Source organism: Bos taurus, chromosome 12 (assembly GCF_002263795.3).
Source record: "Bos taurus isolate L1 Dominette 01449 registration number 42190680 breed Hereford chromosome 12, ARS-UCD2.0, whole genome shotgun sequence".
NCBI classification, from domain to species: Eukaryota; Metazoa; Chordata; class Mammalia; order Artiodactyla; family Bovidae; genus Bos; species Bos taurus.
The window spans coordinates 18,821,943-18,843,102 of NC_037339.1; the positions used below are offsets into that span (position 1 = coordinate 18,821,943).

The 21,160-nt window shown below is 35.9% G+C and overlaps 1 protein-coding gene across 10 annotated transcripts in view; it reads left to right on the forward strand.

Annotated features, from left to right (window-relative positions):
- Positions 1 to 19,062, forward strand: part of FNDC3A (fibronectin type III domain containing 3A) — a 113,842-nt gene extending 94,780 nt beyond the window's left edge. For 9 of the 10 annotated variants that reach the window (XM_010810679.4, XM_024999822.2, XM_024999821.2 and 6 more), the window contains 12 exons: positions 1,322 to 1,460; positions 1,980 to 2,048; positions 2,835 to 2,953; positions 4,319 to 4,424; positions 4,512 to 4,687; positions 6,021 to 6,134; positions 6,833 to 6,982; positions 7,078 to 7,361; positions 7,463 to 7,675; positions 9,961 to 10,127; positions 11,315 to 11,442; positions 16,269 to 18,784. In XM_010810679.4, coding sequence (XP_010808981.1) covers positions 1,322 to 1,460; positions 1,980 to 2,048; positions 2,835 to 2,953; positions 4,319 to 4,424; positions 4,512 to 4,687; positions 6,021 to 6,134; positions 6,833 to 6,982; positions 7,078 to 7,361; positions 7,463 to 7,675; positions 9,961 to 10,127; positions 11,315 to 11,442; positions 16,269 to 16,583 — 1,980 coding nt within the window. In that variant the 3' untranslated portion in view covers positions 16,584 to 18,784. Of the gene's footprint in view, positions 1 to 1,321; positions 1,461 to 1,979; positions 2,049 to 2,834; positions 2,954 to 4,318; positions 4,425 to 4,511; positions 4,688 to 6,020; positions 6,135 to 6,832; positions 6,983 to 7,077; positions 7,362 to 7,462; positions 7,676 to 9,960; positions 10,128 to 11,314; positions 11,443 to 16,268 lie in introns of all 10 variants that reach the window. The other variant, NM_001205646.1, reaches the window with a different exon arrangement.
- The last annotated feature ends 2,098 nt before the right edge of the window (positions 19,063 to 21,160 follow it).

Sequence of the window (21,160 nt, forward strand, 5' to 3'; positions counted from 1 at the left end):
CCCGAAAGTCGTATCCAGAGCACTTGAGTTTGTGCAGGGTGAATGCTGCTGCCTCTCCCCAGCCTTCGTCCATCCCCCAGCACACGTGCTTGTCTCACTATCCCATCTGATGGCCTTCAGACTTAATTATTTTAGGAAAGTAGAGATACTCTATATGTCATTCTTGCTCATTGGAGGCCTGGAGACTCTACATATCATTCTTGCTCACTTGAAGCAATAGCAAGCTTTGAAAATTCTCCTGTGAGAATCTTTAGGATTCTTCTGAAATCCTGAATCTTTCCAAGCATCCATTCTAGGATATAGTCCATCTTTGACTTGGTCAGTGATACACATTGCTATTGCTTGGCAGACAGGGCCTTGAATTAGCTAATATACAATTTAATATAAGCCAGCCTTCATTTTCGTACAGGGGTTTTCCCAAAAAGGTAACAGGATGCTTACTAGTTGACAAATTCAACATTTGAATTTTCCTACCATTGTTTGTTTAAACACATTATTCCAAATGATAGAAGCCACTGTAAAGTGTTTTCACTATTAAAAAGAAAAGTTTTATTACTCCTTGAGAACCTAAGAAAGAAAATTTTAGTGATGTCAGGAAATTTGTTTATGTAGTGCATAATTATATCTGTTATGTTTTATTTGGGGCTTCCCTGGTGGCTCAGACAGTAAGCAGTATGCCTGCAATACTTATTTTGTATACTAGCTTCATTTTCAAAACTTCTGATAGCACTGGATCATTTTAATTTTCAAATACAGTTTTTATGTTGACACAATTTACAAAGTATCTAAGGAAGATGTACATTTATTCCAGTTTCCTCTTACGATGTTGGATTGCATTTTTGCTTCAGTTAACAATTATAAAACCTCACCACATGGGCTTCTCCATAGGGAAGCTACATACATCATCGTTTCTGCTACACACTTTGTTAGAAGCAAGTTATTAAGGACAATTCAAAAGGAGGAGGAGTTAACCTTTATCTTTTAAAGAGAGGAAATTCAGAGAATCTGATATTTTTTTAAATCCCTGAAGACTGTTAAAAAAATAAGTTAAATCAAGCCTCGCCAAGTATCATCAGATTATATAGCTTGTTCCAGTGATGACTCTTGTTTAGTGTCAAAATGTTAGACTCACTTGTATTTTCAGGACTGACCGAAAGGGGATTATACCTGAATTCTCTTCATATGTGCTGAGTTCCTTTTGCAGACAAGCAGTTCTCACATAAATCATTTGATTCACCCTTTTTGTCTCCCATCACTTTGTTCATTAAGCCAGTATCATTAAGTATCAGACATTAATTATGTCTTTGTGTTCTCATCATAGGTTATTGCTTATAACTCAGAAGGTAAAAGTAGTCCAAGTGAAGTCGTAGAGTTTACGACCTGTCCTGATAAACCCGGAGTCCCTGTAAAGCCTTCAGTTAAAGGAAAGATACATTCACATAGTTTTAAAATAACTTGGGGTAAGATATTATGCATATTTGTATGTCATTACTTTTATATTTGATTTAAATGATTTGAATATTTAGATCATTTTAAAGATACTTGAGTAGATTTGTTAGCTCAGTGAGAAATGTAAGACTCACTGTTTGATGATCTGCTTTATGGAGAGCATTGTACTGATACATACTAAGTTCAGGTTTGATGGAGGAAGAACTTGGGGTCACCTGTAGAACTCTGAACAGGGGCCGCCTGTGTGAGATGAAAGAGTATTGAATTCATAGCTAAAGTTTTCATGGCTCATTCTGGTTTTCATGAGAAATTAAAATCACTTACTCATTTAAAACAAAAATTTATTGAGAATCTGCTTCTGTAAAAACAGGAGTAAATAAGGTGCTGGTATTAATTTTTAAAAAGTCATTACAGGTGATTCTTCTTTCTTTTAGAGCAATCCTGAGTTTGGTGTTCCGTTTATTATGAGTTTATGTCATTTTTTGAATTGTATATACTCTGCCTAATGCCACTTTTGCTTCTTTGGATAGACCCACCAAAAGACAATGGAGGGGCAGCCATCAATAAATATGTAGTGGAAATGGCAGAAGGTTCTAACGGTAAGAATAACTATTAAAACTTCAGTCTTCATGGTTCTAAATTTTACGTGATGTCTTTTCTTTCCTCTTGATTTTTTTCCTTTGTTTGTAGCAGATAAGATTTTGCCTGTTATGACCCACTCTAAGTTGTAATCTCCAGATATACAGTGACTCAAATGTAAGACTGCTGTATACTTACATTATTACATTTTCTTATTTTTTCCTCATTGGTTTGCATTGCTCAATTCTAGTATACCTAAAGTCTTCGGAAGGTTAGCTCACTCAGATTTATACCCAGATGTATCAGAAAAATCTTCTAAAATTTAACTTATAATAGTTTTAGTAATAAGTTCTCTGTCTAGTGATCTTTATTCTTGAATCACACATTTTTATCTTTATATCAAATGGCCTATTTCCTTGCAAAAAATTAAGATGTCTTTTAATTAAGACTAAACTTCCTATGGTATTGGTTCTTTCTATTCTTTGTGTGTTATAATGTTATTACTGGGCCAGTAAGCACATTTAAAATGTTTAATTAAAAGCAAATTATCGATCTAAGTCAGAGTCTGTACAGAGTTACAGAGAGATTTCACTTCAACAAAGCCATGCAAATTTGTCTAGGAAGCTATACACATAAAGAAAATTATATCATTTCCAGGAAACTCAAAAAACAGGCTTAAATCATTTCTGACAAATTACATAAACGCTTACTTAGTGAAGTGAAGCTAGGATACCTGCCATGTCCTTGATACTAAAATGTTAAACATTACCTTGTCGCTGATGGAGCATAATTCTTCCATCTTACAGGAAGCAAATGGGATATGATATACAGTGGCGCTACTAGGGAACATCTTTGTGATCGACTGAATCCAGGCTGTTTCTATCGTTTTCGAGTTTACTGCATCAGTGATGGAGGACAGAGTGCGGTAATACTTAGTGTAGATCTCTTTTCTCAAGTTTGGTCAAATGAGATGAAATCATCAGATTCCACCTCAAATATTGAAGTACATCCATAAAATGTATAACCCAGATGGTTAAATTTTTAGTGACCAGACTGGACTAATGTAGTATTTAGCTTGTAGTGAATATCTGTTGTCTGGTTGCTGTTTAGCTTTGGAAAAAATAGGTATACAAAAACATTGCAGAAAATTTTATAAAGATAAATTTTAGGATGATGCTCAATTAACCCTACCTAAGAGAAATAGAAACAAAATCATTATTTAAACACAAATTCTAAATATATACTTATTTCAGAAAAGTTTGGCAATTATTTTATTTCTTACTAGAGACAGAAATGGACTTAAATGTGCCGTTGATTATATATGAGACATTTGTAATGTTCTGGAAAAGTATAATGTTTTTTAATAGGAGTGATTTTTAATGAATCCAACCAATAATGTATCTTAGAGCATTCATAATTGTTATTTTTTTCAAATGAGATTTAATGCAATGAAAGTAATTTTTTTTAATGAATTAGGAGCATTTTGTTGAAAATAGGAGTACAGTGAAGTTGAGTTGCAAGTCCTGTGCAACAGGCTTTGGATCCAATTGCTTCATTTTCTTTAATATGAAATCTTAAGTGTGAACCTTACTGTTTATAAAATGTTAAGTATAAACCTTAATACTGTGCAGATAATGAATATAGCACTGAGTTTGTGTCAGTGCTTTTAAGAGAATGTCTTTTAAAATAAAACTAAAAGTTTTTTTTAGTAGCATAGAAATGAAAAGTAATACCAAATACCTGGAAAGATGCTAAATACTTGAGAACACTTATCTGATTTTTAAATTATTTTTAGGATGAAAGAAAAGAATTTTTTGTTAATATTAAATTAGCGTTTAGGTTGAAAAATACAGTCAAGTGGTCAAAATAGTCTAAACCTCCTAAAAATACAGCAAATAGCATTTATAGAATGTTAGAACATTCTTTAGAAGAGATTTGTAGATCCATTTGGACACCAAAAATAATGTCCATTAGGTTATGAGGAAAGTTTTTTTTTTTTTAATTATGAAAAGAAGAAAAGAGTTCTTTGTTGGGTTTTTTTTTTTTTTTCTGGTAACTTTATATCCAGTAGGCACGTAATACTTGTCCTTATTTTACTTGCCTATATAAAATTTGTGTTTTAATGATTTGATTAGATTTGATTTTATTCAGAACTTTGTTCCTTTTCTTTTGATACTCAGATGCAAATTATTGGTGCAGTCTTTGTGTTTGTCTGATTTTCCTTTAACCAAAGCAGTCTGATTATTTGGCTTGGGGCATTTTTGTTTTGTTTTTGCTTTTGTTTTGGCAGGTATCTGAATCTTTACTTGTGCAGACTCCAGCTGTGCCTCCTGGCCCATGCCTCCCTCCCAGATTACAGGGTAGACCCAAAGCAAAAGAAATACAGTTACGATGGGGTAATTTTCATTTTGGTAATAAATTATAATTAAGTTGGTACTAAATATATTCCTCTTGTTTAACTGTGGGAATCTTTCCACCTTTAGGACCCCCTCAGGTCAATGGTGGATCACCCATTTCTTGCTATGGGGTGGAAATGTCTCCTGTAGAAAGAGATGAACCCAGAGAAGTTTACCAAGGTCCTGAAGTAGAATGTACAGTGAGCAACCTTCTTCCTGGAAAGACTTACAGCTTCAGACTACGTGCAGCTAACAAAATGGGGGTAGGAAAACTGAGCTGACTGAATTATAAATCCCAGTGGTATTTCATATAACATGTCATTGTGCCCATTATTTGACCATTTTGCTTTCAACATGTGACTCCAAATTTTATAATTTTTAATAAGCCTCTGTTGATAAATGAGAATTCAGTATATACCATAGCTTAACAGTTACAGAATAGCAGTACTTTAAAACTCCAATTACTAATATGTGACACTTTGACCTTGAGCTGAGCCTTTCAGGCAGTACTAATAGAGTTTACTTAGTAAGAAGAGGAGAAACATGATCATAAGATGAAATAAGTAAGTGTTTTGAGGCTGGTTGTACGCAGTGTTTATTTCCAGTTGACAACTACTCGTGATTCATTTTTTTTACCAAAGGGAAAAAACTTAACATTCTAAGCATTTCTGGTTTTGTGTATTTTTTTGTTTTTGTTTTTAATTATCTCTGTACCTGTGTAACTCCATAAAATGGACAGAATAGGTGATATCTCCATTTTACAGCTGAGGAACCTGGGGCTCAGGAAAGCTAAACTCCTTGCCCCAGCACTCACACACACTAAAAAGTGGGAGACATCAGTCACTCTGTCCAACTCTGGAGCCAAAACCCTTTCCGCTCAACTGGGACATCTCTCATCTCTCTGAATTAAAAGTTCTCTGAGGACCAACCAGTCACTTCTGACTTTGAGTTAGCACTGTGTTTCTTAAAACTACAATATAATTAAAATTTCATGAAATTAAACTGACAAGTCTTTCCCCATTACTTCAGACTTCAGTAAACTCTGATGATCTTGGCAGCCCCTCAAGGCTGTAGGACACGGGGTAGCATCTTTAATACTAGTGTCTTTAATCTGTGTTTTCAGGTTTGTGATAACTTGTCAGAATCATCTCAAGTAAATATTTGTTCCCTATATTTTCACAGAATGCATTTTTACACCCTATTAAAGCTGTTACTTAAGTTTAAGTTATAATTTATGCCTGCAATCTCTCGTGCTTTTAATTGGTATTCATTTCTTCACTCTTGACATGATTTCTTCTTTTTATTCGACCTAATTCCTAAATTCCCCTCCGTTCTTACAAAAAACCAATTGATGAAAGAATAAGGGGCAAGAGAAGAAACTATAGTAAAGGAAACTTTAAAATACCTCACATATTTACTTCCATGATCATTAATTAAATCTTTACTTTCTGTGATTTCTTTTAGGAGAATTTTATTATGACTAATTAGTCTTAAAGGAAAGGGATGATGATTTTAATTATCTGTGAATATTTATGGAGAGCTGTGCAATTGGTAGGTGAAAAATGAAAACACTGATATTAATATTTGTTTTTCTAGTTTGGGCCATTTTCAGAAAAACATGATATTACTACAGCCCCTGGACCACCAGATCAGTGTAAGCCCCCTCAAGTGACATGCAGATCTGCAACTTGTGCACAAGTGAATTGGGAGGTATTGTCATTTCCTTCACTTATATTTGCTTTAAATGATTAAAAAAGAGAATGAAGATACTATTCATTTCATCTCCATAGATTATACAAAGAGTAAAGTCCTAGTTAAATCCACTTGGTAAAAAGTAAAGTCTTTTCTCTCTTTGAAGTATTTAAATAAGGTATATGTTTACAAGTGTTTAGATTCTTGTTCATGGTGGTGCCCCGTCTCAGTACTGAGATATTTACCCATGGTGCACTTAATGTTCAGAACAGACATTCATAGGAATTAGTGTATACTATTTCTCTCATGTTTATTATCTCCAGTATACTTACTGCATATAGTAGTAATCAATAATGATAATTACATTTTCTGTTTCCTTTAAATTTAACAAAATATCCTTGTATGATTTAACATTTATATTACTTAATAGAATTATTTAAAGTGTATTTACCTTAAGATACTCTTTAAAGTGATTGAATCATATTTCTGTGTCTGATTGAAAACAGTTATATTTTTTGACAGATCTTTAATTCAGGTGGCCTTAATGAATAAAAATGTAATATTAAACAGTTTATGTTCTGTTAAACATTTTTTTAGAAATCCAAAAACAGTTCACTTTTTTATGTGCTTGGGTAAATAACATGTTTGCCCCCAAACTATGTAATCACTATCAGAACTTAAGACAAAAGACTTTATCCCCTTTTCTTAACTTAAAGGTCCCTTTGAGTAATGGAACTGATGTCACTGAATATCGATTGGAATGGGGAGGAGTTGAAGGAAGTATGCAGATATGTTACTGCGGACCCGGTCTCAGTTACGAATTAAAAGGACTTTCACCAGCAACCACCTATTATTGCAGAGTCCAGGTAAAGGTGGTCAGGGTTTTGTCACTCTAGAGTTTTGTGGTTTGTGAGCATTTGCATAATTATGTCTTTAACTTTGGGGCTCTATTAATTTGTAGGCTCTGAGCATTGTGGGTGCAGGCCCTTTTAGTGAAGTAGTAGCCTGTATGACTCCACCATCAGTTCCTGCTATTGTGACTTGTCTTCAAGAAATAAGTGATGATGATATAGAAAATCCCAATTATTCACCATCTACATGCCTTGCAATAAGCTGGGAAAAGCCTTGTGATCATGGTTCAGAAATCCTTGCCTACAGCATAGACTTTGGAGATAAACAGCCCTTGACAGTGGGAAAGGTTACAAACTACATTCTAGACAATCTGCAGCCAGATACAACATACAGGTACACAGTAAAAACTATCTTAATTTTTGCCTAGACCAGAGAGACACTTTAAATAGAATAATCATAAACTAAACCTTTTTTTTTTTTAACATGGCACTTAGAATACGAATTCAAGCCTTGAATAGCCTTGGAGCTGGTCCTTTCAGCCACATGATAAAATTAAAAACAAAACCCTTCCCTCCTGACCCACCTCGTCTGGAATGCGTTGCCTTCAGCCACCAAAACCTTAAACTGAAGTGGGGAGAAGGAACCCCAAAGACATTGTCGACAGATTCGGTTCAGTACCACCTTCAGATGGAGGATAAGAATGGAAGGTGGGTGTTTCTAATTGCTTCTTTATATTGTTTCTTAGGTCTCAAGTATATAAATTTTTTTAACACTAGAAATAAATTGTTTTCAAAAACAATTCTCATAAATAATTTTTAAGTATGCCATTTTTGAAACATCAGAAGACATAGTGAAGAAAGAAAATAGGGGATCTGTTCTTTGGCTCTCTAACCCATTCACTGTCTTCAGGCTAGTGAAAGGAGCGATCTTTACTGCAAAATAAGTTCGTCAATGCTGATTTCCAGCAAGAGGTAGTTTTTACAATAAACAGTTGATTGGCATAAGATTTTTTAAATCCTTGAGGGTTATGTCTCACCCTCCACACACTCACGGCGTGAACACCATGTGAATGCAGTTCACTTCCTCACCATCAGATCTTAGACCCTCTGATAAATAGTCCAGTCCCCTGGCTACTCAGGTTCTTCTCTGTTCTGTCCTTTGCCATCTCATTAAATGCGTGCTGTTTTATTCCACTAAATCATGCATTTGAATTATAGTGTTACTCAAAGTAATTAGTGTAAATTATTCAAAATCCAATCCAGGGCAGTATATTGATATTAAATCCAAAATAAACAATGCCATATATCTTCCTCAGTTGATACTTTAATCTTTTAAGAATTCTGTTTTGTTTTTGTTTTTTATGTTTCACTCAATTTGTTAGAAATAAATTTGTATGTCTGATAGATTCAGAGTACTAATGACAATTTTTCCCTAGGTTATTTTGTTTTTTTGCATTGGGTTTGTATGTCAGCCAAATATTCAATAATGGAATACTCAGGGTACTTGTATATCAGTACTCCCTATCAGAAATAATTATACATTTAAAATAGCGTACAGAATTAAACATCCTGTATCAATCATAAGAGCATTACACAGAGCAAATAGTATTGATCATTTATTTCCTGAAATCTGTGCCTCTCTGAATGTTAGCCTTTGCTCCTGGCAGAATTTGTGTACTCTTTGTAACCTTATATCTGGAAGGAAGATTTTTGCCTTGCTGCACGTTTTTGGTATAGCCATTTATCTTTAATATATGTTGTTATTGTTAGGTGAATTAATTAATTCATATTTAGGGTTGTGCAAGATTTACTAGAAACAGATTTAATTGGTATTTGGTTGAAAAATAATAGAACAAAGATTCTATGAAGTATAGATGATATTAGTCTATATTGTAGATATTATTGTAGATATTATTCTATATTGTAGAACTTTAAGCATGATTAATGTTTAGCTGGCATCTAGAGAACTGTTGCAGGGTGTGGGGTATGGCTTTATGGTCTTCGTGGAAAATAAAGAAATTAAAGTGTTTTATGATATTGTAAATTTACCACATAGGTTTCATAAATCAATTTAATATCTTTCTTTAGTTACTTTCCTTTGATTTTTCACAGCTCTTCACATTTGTGTGGGATTGTGTCAGAATGCTACCTCATCTGTGCCCTGACCACAGGTTTTTTATTGTGGTTCAGCTTTTTACAACAGTGGCTTTGCCACTGGTTTTTTAATCCTCTCAGTTTAAAAAAAAAAAAAATGGAGATTCAAAAGGCAAGGCTTATCCAATTCTTGGAAACAGTGTTACTAACGATCATTAAGTATTCCTTCATTTTAAACTAACTACAATTTTCAGACTATTAGAACTACGTAAGTTCTAATGTAGAACTCATTCCTCAATTTCCAAAAATTTTTAAAACAGCCAATTAAAATTTTGGAGAACATTCAGCATATGTATGTCATATATGACACTAAGCTTTGCATTGAATAGTTCAAGTGGATAATTTATGGGAAATTATATACAATATTATCTCATACTGTTAGGTAAATATTAAGAAAACCTCACTAAATCAATTAAAATTATGCCTAGGAAAGGGAATTACCTTTTTTATGTGACAAACTGTATGCCTATAACTCTAGTTAGAAATAATTGATAATGAAAATTGTGATGTTCTGAGTATCTTTTAAGATGTATACATTAAAAAACAGCAGTCAGAAGCAAAGCGATACCAGAAGCCTAAAAAGAAACAGTTACTGTGATTGGATATGAAATTTTGCAATAAATTTTCAGGAAACTATGGCAAATTGGGAAATTAACTAATTCTGTGATTTCCATCTGATGAAAAATAAGGATTTATTGAGTGGCAAAACACTGTGGCGTTAAATTCTAGGGGTAACTTACTGCTGCTAAATAGTGTCCGGACTGTTCTTCTTTAGTGGTTTTTAAACATTTTTCATAAGGTAGTCAAGGTTTATTTTTCATAAGTCATTTCCATTTTAGGTTTGTATCCTTATACAGAGGTCCATGTCATACATACAAAGTACAAAGACTTAACGAGTCGACGTCCTATAAATTCTGTATTCAAGCTTGTAATGAAGCAGGGGAAGGTCCTCTTTCCCAAGAATATATTTTCACTACTCCAAAATCTGTCCCAGCTGCCCTGAAAGGTAAGTTCTCCATCCTCAAGTTACTTTCTTTTAATAGTAAATTAATTTTAAATGCTCTTTCATAATGTACTTTTTGTACAATTAAAATTTATCATCTAGTATGTGTCTAAATTTAAATTATAAAAAGGAAATGAGCTAGACAAGCCTACTTACTTGGAGCTTCACTTAATAATAAAAGCTATTTTATCTGGCATAGTAATAATGAGTGCTGTTTTTTGTCACTCATCTTTTAAATAAACATAAGTACTAAATTGAATAGATAGGCTGGTTTTCTAATAGGGCCATTTACCATTTTCACTATTATTATTTTTAAAAAATCACAATTCTTGTTGTTTTGAGTCATTGCTATTTCATTCATTTGAATTTCAGGGGGAGAGGTCATCTGTTTTAGTAAAACCTAATACTCAGTTAATTTGAATTTTTAAGTCAAATTTACATACACATTCACACATTTGTGCATGTATTATATATTTAAGATTAATTTCAGCAGAGTTCTTATTTTAAAATGACCCTGACAAGTATTGTACTTTGTGCATTTAGCCAAGAAAAAACTAAAATTCCTTTCCCTCTGAGGACAAATCACAAACACTTCTAGTACAGTGTCCTGGATCATATACTTGAAAGCACCATCTGTTAACTGGACCCATAATAGCAAGATTGATCTTGAATACGCCTTCTAATAATGTTGATGGATTTCACAAAGTTATTTTTCCGTTCCTTCATCTGGTTTAGTTGTCTCTTAACCTTAAGAAGATTGCTGGTTTTAACACCACCTACCCTACTACTGAGTGAGGTAGTCATATGTGTGGTCAAGAATTTGGGGGTGTTTTTCAACTCATTCTCTTAGGAAATTTCTTAAATTATAAAATTTCATGTTCTAGTTATGCTCTTTGAAGTACCATGAAAGATGTTGTAGAACTACCTCTAGCTTTTTAGCTCAGTGAAAACAGTACTTCTCTTGACAGATCTTTTAATCAGTCTGCATTGTAATGCTTATAGATTGCGTGGCCTGGAGGATAGTAAGAGTTAGCCATTGACCATTTCTCGGCAAATTTCAAACATTCACTGATGCTTACTTCAAGTTTATAACTAGGTTTTAAAGTCTGTTTATTTTGACTAAAACAAATGTCTGTGTGACATGCCAAGTGAAAAGTCAAGCAGATTTTATTTATATTTCTTCTCTACAGCCCCCAAAATAGAGAAAGTAAATGATCACATTTGTGATATTACATGGGAGTGTTTACAGCCAATGAAAGGTGATCCAGTTATTTACAGTCTCCAGGTTATGGTGGGAAAAGATTCAGAGTTCAAACAGGTATGTGTCAAAATATAATTCGATAGATACATGTTTTTACCGTTTTTCAGTTTAACGTGTTTTCAGTACAAGATTTGACTAACCTTTATCTTCCTAATTCAAAGACATTTGTTCAGTGCTTACTGTGTTCCAAAGATTAGTAACTACACAGTATATCAGGATGCAAAATCTTTTAGGTATGAGCTGAACTTAAACAGAGTATTCATTCATTTGATAGGCTTTATTGAACTCTGTGCCAGGCACTCAGGACATGCACGGAACAGAAAGTCCTTGCCTTCATGCAGCTTACTTTCTAGCAGAAAAAAAGAGATACTAAAAGCAGATAAACACATCACTGTATCAGTGTTAGATAGTGATGAGCACAATGGAGAAAAAAAAACGGGATAAAAGGAGTAGGGAGAACTAGGGTAAGGGACAGCTAGTGCTGTTTCATACAGGACAGCAGGTAACATTTGAACAGAGACTCAAAGGAAGTGAATATGGGGAGAAGAGTGTTCCAAAAAGCAGGAACAGTAGGTGCAAAGGCCCTGAGGTAGGAGCATGCTTGTTACATTTAATGGACAAGAAGAAAGTCACTGTGGCTGGGGCAGTGTGACCAAAGGGAGGAATAATAGATGAGGTCAGGGAGTTAATCAGAGAGGGTCTGTGAGTGGCATGGAGGTCATGCAGGGTGTTACAGGCCACGCTTCTGCATTTACTCCACGTGAAATGAGAAGCCAGTGGAGGGTTGTGACCAGAATAGTTACACGATCAGACACAAAGTCAGTGTGACTAGAGTAGGATGAGGACAGATGCAGAGACACCACTGAGGAGGCTTGGACAGTGTTGGTAATAGTCATAGTTAGAGTGCAGAGTTGCCGTTTGGAAGCCTAGAGGAACTGTCCCCTTCCCAGCCAAGAAATTTCAAAGACGGATTCCTGGTAGAGAGTGAATAGCCGATGAAGTGAGGAGCTGTCAGTGTTCATTATAACTTATAAAAGAAGTCTTTATGCAGCTCAAAGGCCTTATTTCTTTTAGGCATTTCATCTGCTTCTCCCTTTTTGCTGTCAAACTTCGTGATTTTTGAGGGCTTTTAAACTGGGTTGTTTTCAATTTAGTATCTTACCTTGTATTTTCTTTTCCCAGGAGAAAAACCAGTCATTCATCTATTTTATTTCATTCTTGTGCTGTTATAATTATTAATAATAGATTACTTCTCAATATAGGTATAATTTTTTCCTTTCAAGTTTTGCTAAATATGGAAGCATAATTTCTTAACCAAAATTACAGAAGGCCCCAAAGGGTCAGATTAAATTTGGAATGTGGTTGTTTTCTTTATTAAGTCATCTGCAAATTGACATGATAATTGGATTTGAATATAATTTACAGATAAGCAGGTTTCCTTCCAAGGAAGAAATCAAATTAATACTAAAGAAAATGTAATTGCACTACATGTTTAAAGGAAATAGGGATCCCATATTGAGTAGTATGTGAACACATCACTACATGAAACAGCAGTGCTAATTCTAATTTAAAAGCTAAATTATCCCCATCAACACTCTTTAGATTGTAAGCATACTGTAAAACTGATTTCCTTAGAACTTCATCATATATATGCATGTACATATGCTCATCTAAATCTTTTAAATGTTTATATAATTTTATAATTTACTGACAAATACCAAAAGTTTGAAGGTCATTTTTTAAGAGTTTGATCTCATTCATGGAATTTAATACTTTACTTAAAATTTACTTGATTTTCAACACATATGTATTAAATACTACATATGAAGAAATTGAGGAGGCTACATTATTAATATTACTGTTCTTATTTTCCATTTATTACACATTAGCAAGCAAGCAGAAATACTATAATTGACATTTTGTGTAAGCAAACAAATAAAAGGTCATAATAAAGATAAAACATAACTTTATAAAAAGGAATGATTTCCCCGCCCCCCACCCCGGGACTTTAGAATGTTTTCCAAAAGGATTATCACTGAAGGGACTCTTGAGGGGGCTGGTTACCTCTCAAGTGTGAGTTGAATAAGGCTCAAGAATGGAGTGTGGAGTGGAGGAGGCCAGGTCTTGGTGGGTCTTTATTCTACAGCAGTAGGAACTGTTGATGTTTTTAAGAAGGGGATTATTTTTTTAAAAGTTGGTGGTTGACTTTCTAGGCGAGCCTATAAAAACCTATTTAACCTGTAATGTTGCTGGTTTGAGGGGTCTGAAAGCAAATTAGTGTGGCAGCAACTAGTACTTCTGACCCTAGACTGCACTTAGAGTTGTTTATCTTCTTCCTTTTCTGCCCTGTTTGGTCAGTCATTGGCTTTGACCAGACTTCCCACTCGGTAGCACCTCACCAAGGCTTGGCCTAGTTCTCTAAAATTACACTCTTGCCCTGACTCTTGCCTTCCTCCCTCACATATATTGTAACTCTCATCTCCACAGTATAACTGACCTTATGGGCATTAGGAGAAAAACTTTTTGCTTGGGAAAATTCATATCAAAAGTCAAGTGTCTGCTGGCTCTTTGATCCTCCCAGCAGTGTATACATTTTTTAAAGCAAGTGCTTTTTAACCAAAGCAGCATTTCAAGTGGCATAACAGGGTGAAGTAAAAATATTGGGGGACAGTAGAACCACCTTCAAAGTAGATAATTCCCATTTGGGAGTCTATACCTGAGACAGTTCTTGTGTCCAAGCTCATTAATGTTACAAGTACCAGGAAAATTAATTCAAATTGGCGTATAAAGTATAAATCCTCTTACAGAGAACCCTGTAGGTAGACAGGTTGATCCAGGAGCTTAATGCAGTCATCAGGGACATAGTTTCTCTCAGTGGTCATTGCCTGCCACGGGGAACTCTTGCTTATTCACATTCAGCGAAGTCCTGTATCTGCAGTTACCTATAGGATGTCTCCCTGTTTAGACATCTTCCCAACATCTAAAACAAAACGATCTTATCATCTTCCTTCCCAGTCTCTTCTCTCCAGCTTCCTCCTAATTGATCACTATCATAAACTCTTCGGTATCCGTAAACACTTCCCTGATAGCTGGTACAGAATCCGCCCGCAATGCAGGAGACCCTGGTTCAATTCCTGGGTCGGGAAGATCCCCTGGACAAGGGAATGGCTGCCCACTCCAGTAGTCTTGCCTGGAGAATTCTATGGGCAGAGGAGCCTGGCAGGTTACAGTCCATGGGGTCGCAGAGTCAGACACAACTGAGCAACTAACACTTTCACTTGAAAGCTTGTGCTTTTATCACCAAGAGCCCCTGTCATGCCCAGTTCCCTCAATCCCTCACTCAGCCTTATGATCAGGATTCCTTAAACACTGTTTAAATACACACAGTAAAGTGGCCCTAAGTTTCCAGTTAGTGTCTTAACGTGGTCCTCTTCCCGGTGTCAAATCGCCTCACCTGTCACCCTCATGCCATTTGTTGAGGCTTTTTCCCAAATCATTTTACCGTGATCATTTGGAGACAAATGGAAAGTAAAGAAAACTTCAAAAGCAAAAATGAGTATCATTCATTGTACCTATAGGACAAATACATATTTTTTAACTTTTACTAAATTGACCCACTGTATGTATATTGTTTCACACTGCTTTCTAATACAGTGTTCTGATTTACTTAACTTCATCCTTTTACCATCACTGAGACATAAATCATTTCTATGTTCCCACTCCCTGAAATGCTCATCTGCATCTTCAGGACTAAGGCATATTCAGCATTTTTTAAAGATTCATTTTTCAATAAAAATTCATTTATATATCTTTTTAGTGTCTACCAATATACATTTGATATATACATAGTCAGTACTATTATAGTGGCCTTTTATTAATAAGTACCTATTATATGCTAGAGGCACAAAATTGAGGGAAAGATCGTACCTTGCTCCTTTGGGAGCAAACCAGTATGTAAAAATTTAGATTTATAACACAGATACAAACAAGGCAGCTAAAATTGCTTGACCTTACTTGTAACCCACCAACTAGCTGGGGAATCTCAACTGGGAAAGCACTGAGTCTTGGTCTTTTCATTTAGCGAATGAGTGAAGGGATTCAGTAATGGAAGTGAGAGCTTCTGTATACTGAGCACTCGCTATATGCTGGGCACTATGCTGTAACATGTTAGTTGACCTCATTCTCGTAATTACAGGGTGACTGCTGTCACACCATCACGGCGTGTGCAGGGTAGAGCAGAGCTCGGAGCCCAGTCCCTGCAGCCCCTGGCACTCTGCCTTGAAAATCTGTGGAATTCCATTCTTCTTATTGCCCTTCTGGGGGATTGAGCAGAGGATTTGGGTTTTAAGATCTAATTCTTTGGTTCTAAGTGGTCTCTCACTTTAAAGAAAATGATTTGCCACAGACACCTGTAGGGAGCTCTCCTTTTTCATTTATTGTTTCATTCATCACATCTGATGGAAACATTACAGAAAACCAGTTTTACCAAGATACCATGGGAGAGGAAGATCAGACACTTCCTCTTTTCATGGAATGGTTTCACACAAGTTTGACTTCTTACATCTGGTGAAACCAGAGAAATGCTGTGGACTGACTGTGCTTATTCTGTAGCTACTCTGGGGGCACAGCTTCCCTCTCAGCTGGTCTGTAAGCTCTGCGAGGGCAGACAGCACACCCTGACTCTTCAGATTTCCCCTGCCATTATACAGCAAACAGCTGAGTTCTTTAATATGTAGGTATTTTAAAATCTCGTTTAAAAGAGCCAGGCAGTGGCTCGCACAAGCTTCCATGTCAAAAATAACTCTAAACCTAGCCAGTTTTAACACAGATTTTCTACCCAGCCTTCACATACAGTTCTTCTTTTCCTCATGCCTTGCTATCAGATTTACAGAGGTCCTGACTCTGCATTCCGGTATTCAAGCCTTCAGCTGAACTGTGAATATCGTTTCCGCGTGTGTGCCATTCGCCAGTGCCAAGACCCCGCAGGGCATCAGGACCTCGTCGGTCCCTACAGCACGACAGTGCTCTTCATCTCTCAGAGGACTGAACCACCAGCCAGCGCCAGCAGAGACACTGTGGAAAGCACGAGCCCCGGGCGGGCGCTCAGCGACGAGCAGTGCGCAGCCGTCATTCTTGTGCTCTTCGCGTTCTTTTCCATTTTGATTGCCTTTATCATTCAGTACTTTGTAATCAAGTGAAAATATAACTTTATTTTTAATATTACCTTTTATTTTGTCATGTACTAAAATTATTTCTGTATTGCTTTTACAAAAACAGTGGCATTAAGCACTGGCATTGAGACTCTAGTACATCATTTTGGCCATTTTTAATGCTTTATATTGCTACGTAGAGGCTGGCACCTTATTAGAATGCAAGCCACAGAAATAGCAATTTTTGGCTTTTTGTTTGGTTGGGGCTCTTTTTTTTTTTTCTTTCTTTCTTGTTTTCTTTTTTTTTTTGACATGCCTTCTTGTGAAACAAAATTTCTGAGAGGCAACAATACAATATATAATTGATATTTTGACCAGTCGGCATGAGTGTAACAGTGACATCCTGATCTGTTTGTTCTAAAGATTATTACCTAGTGAAAAATTCAGAATGGTTAAAATTCACACTAACATGCTATATAAAAATGTTAAAGTATGATGATGCTGTGAAAGCAATCTAGTGCTATATTTCTACCTCCTCATTTGTCTTAATTTGGTAAGTGGGATTATGATGAATAACTGGAGGGGCTTAGCAGACAAAAACTGGATGAAAGAATATGCATGGAAAAAAGCTTCTTGTTTGATAAATGTGGAGTTCTTCATTACAAGTATATATTCATGAATTCACAGATAAGTCACTTGAAGAAAGCACAGACAGTTTACTTGGCCTAAAAATATTTTAACGTTTACTCAGAAACACATCTTCAGGTCTTGAAAACATGGAAAAGAACAGAGGGCTTTTAGATAGTTAACTTTTTAAAAGTAATTCATAATCAATCCTGAATTTCAGACTTATTTTTGAGCCTTTGAACTATACGTGTGTGTATAAGGACATGCACGTACATATGGCTTTATATATACCAAGTGTAGAAATATATATATATAATATATACATACACACACATACACTCTCACTCCATCTATCTGGTAGAGGCTAATTTTGAAGAACTCCCGTAAGTTTTGCTGCTTCTCCCATAACTACTGCCATCACCATCAGAATTCATAATCAAACCTAACCTTTTTGTTTGGGGCACCAAATCTGAAGACAAAATTAATTTGCACCAGTAAACTTCAAGCTGCTTTCTTTCTTGAAAAACTAATGTTTAATGTAATGTCTGTTTGGATACTGTTCCAGTTGTTGATTGCATGTGGTTAATGTTGCATTAGAGCACTTTGCAGTTACATAATTCATTAATGTTTTGTGAGCTTGCATTTGTGAGTTATTGGATGATCAGATTGAATCTTGTCAAGTATCACATTGTACATCTTGCATAGATGTCCATGACTGCCAGTAATAATACAGTTTGTAATGAAACTATCTAAAATTCTTGTTTTATCACATCTGTTATCTGTAAAACACTTGTAACTAGCCTTTTTAATTTATTATTTGAATTTTAGGATAGTGAATCACTAATTTTTAGTTGCTGAGGTTAGCATTTTAGTGATTACTAAGCACTTCTGTCAGTCTTTGAAAAAAAGGACGTATGTCTTGTGCTTTGAAGATCTCTGAAGAATTTCTTCTATTAGAATGGGCATGTATTGTAATTGTTTTATGTCAAATGATCTGTGCTGTAGAAAAAAAACATTAACTTTTGTTCAAAAAAGAAATGGATAAACTTGGCCTTCCCAAGTGGTAAGAATGATCTGTCACTATAAAATACTGTATGTTTACATTTTATTTAAATTTAATCTCTTATATGTAGGCTGATAACGTCCCCCGAAACAGTGATTGTTTTCTAGAAACTTCTTAAAAGTGCCACATGTGGCAGTACAAATGAGTCTGAGTGTAATAGCCCAGAGATTTCTATATAGTTGAATGTCTAAAATGGTAAAATGTGCCACTGTGGCAGTTACAGTGGCTTATGTTTTTCATAGTATCTCAAATGAACTCCTATTTTTGATAGTAAATGTCATTTAATAGTGTACTTGCCATTTGAGCCTCACTGTAAAATGAGTGCAGAGGAGAAACAATTTTTAATGTAATCTTGATTTTACCTCATATACTGTACATTCCAAAAACTCTAAACTTTTTAAAGATTATAGATACACTACCAAACATATCACCTTAAAATTGTGTAAGGATGAACTTCATACAGATGAAAAAATATAATCTCATAAAAATACATAAACTATGTAGCAAAAATATCTTTAAAATCCATGGAAAATAAAAGTTGTATCATTCTTTTTTTTGAGATATGTTTATTGTATTCATAAACATTATTTGCTGCCTCTTTTGGAGAATGAAATGTTAAGGTCTCCCTTCTTGCAATTGGCTTACAACAGTTTTCCCAAAATAATTAAATCTTCAACAGGAGAGGATCCGTATTCAAGAAGGTCAAGTTTTATCCTAGTGAGCTGATTTTGTGCAATTCATTATATATCTATATATAAAGAAAACAAGATATCTAATGAATAAAGATGGGTCTGAGGTAAACTTCCCATTGGAAAGAAAGTCGGACCTCTCCTCACCTATCCTGCATTCTTTGCCTTCTTTCCCACCTACAGGGGCCCAGAACTAGGTCTGCTTGCCACCAGAAGGTTCAACATTCCCTCCTACTTAATACTATAAAGTTCTCACAGGTACCAGGACATTCAACATCCCTTCTCATTTATCTCAAAATTTCCATCCCACAGACCTCATCCAGGGATACATGGCTTTTTAAAATCCAAGAGGATCTATAATTGCTGCAATGGTAGGCACCATGAGAAAGTTTAAAATGTTAGGCTGGGGAAGAGGAGAAACGACGTAGGGGCATTGCTGCATGGAAGCCACTGAGTTGGAATCCACCCTTGAGAAGAATAGGATGCTGGATTCACGGTTCCACGGCACCTCGCTTTTTTTTTCCCCCCTATAGATTGGAAATAGGAATGTTGCATGTTGTGCTTAAGCATTTTGTGGGTTGGTTTCCAACACGTGTATCTACCTTAACATCATCAACAGATTCTCTGCAGGAAGATCCCATGTCTATGGTGGCTCAGTTACGCAGACAGACTGCAAAAAGGAAATGGGTCTCCTAAACCCAACACTTGTCATCCTAGAATCTAAACACCTACCATCAACATAGGTGACCATAGGTAGTGCTTTGTGTTTTTTAAACGCCTGGGTCTCCCACATTGCAGGTAGATTCTTTATTGTCTGAGCCACCAGGAAAGGCTTTAAATACTACAGGTTGAGAATAATCTGTACGTGTCCCTCTACTCATTTGTTTTCTCCCTGACTCTCTTAAAGGAGAAGTTGAAAGAAGAACTAAGATTTTAATAGTTGGGGTCAGCAGACCTTCAGTGTCTGCAGTGGTGCCTTCAGATGTTTAGATGTTATAAGGACTATTTTTCATCCTATATATAACAGGATGCTGTGGGAAATTTGCCAAGAGGAAAGTTTCAAAAACAGTTTAAAGCCACATGACCCATTGAAATCATAATAGCATCTATTGACCACTTAGTGTGTTAAAGATGTTGTATTCAGTGTTTTACCTTAGTTATTTCACAGTCCTCTTAATTGCTCCATTAAGTATAATAAACAGGCACAGAGCATTATCCGCTAAAGAGCACATGGCTAATAAGTGAGAAACCCGAGATTAGATATTTGAATCCGTGTGACTGGTCTAGCGCCCCCAAACTTGACCACTATCCTCTGCTGTCTCCCAGAGAAGCCCTAAACTCAAGGAAATCAAGATAATAATTGACTTTAATTAAAAAATTCTGAAAGAGATGGGAATACCTGACCACCTGACCTGCCTCTTGAGAAACCTATATGCAGGTCAGGAAGCAACAGTTAGAACTGGACATGGAATAACAGACTGGTTCCAAATAGGAAAAGGAGTCCGTCAAGGCTGTATATTGTCACCCTGCTTATTTAACTTATATGCAGAGTACATCATGAGAAACGCTGGGCTGGAGGAAGCACAAGCTGGAATCAAGATTACCGGGAGAAATATCAATAACCTCAGCTATGCAGATGACACCACCCTTATGGCAGAAAGTGAAGAGGAACTATAAAGCCTCTTGATGAAAGTGAAAGAGGAGAGTGAAAAAGTTGGCTTAAAGCTCAACATTCAGAAAACAAAGATCATGGCATCTAGTCCCATCACTTCATGGGAAGTAGATGGGGAAACAGTGTCAGACTTTATTTTGGGGGGCTCCAAAATCACTTCAGATGGTGATTGCAGCCAAGAAATTAAAAGATGCTTACTCCTTGGAGGGAAAGTTACGACCAACCTAGATAGCATATTCAAAAGCAGAGACATTACTTTGCCAACAAAGGTCCGTCCAGTCAAGGCTATGGTTTCTCCTGTGGTCATGTATGGATGTGAGAGTTGGACTGTGAAGAAGGCCGAGCGCCAAAGAATTGATGCTTTTGAACTGTGGTGTTGGAGAAGACTCTTGAGAATCCCTTGGACTGCAAGGAGATCCAACCAGTCCATTCTAAAGGAGATCAACCCTGGGTGTTCTTTGGAAGGAATGATGCTAAAGCTGAAACTCCAGTACTTTGGCCACCTCATGTGAAGAGTTGACTCACTGGAAAAGACTCTGATGCTGGGAGGGATTGGGGGCAGGAGGAGAAGGGG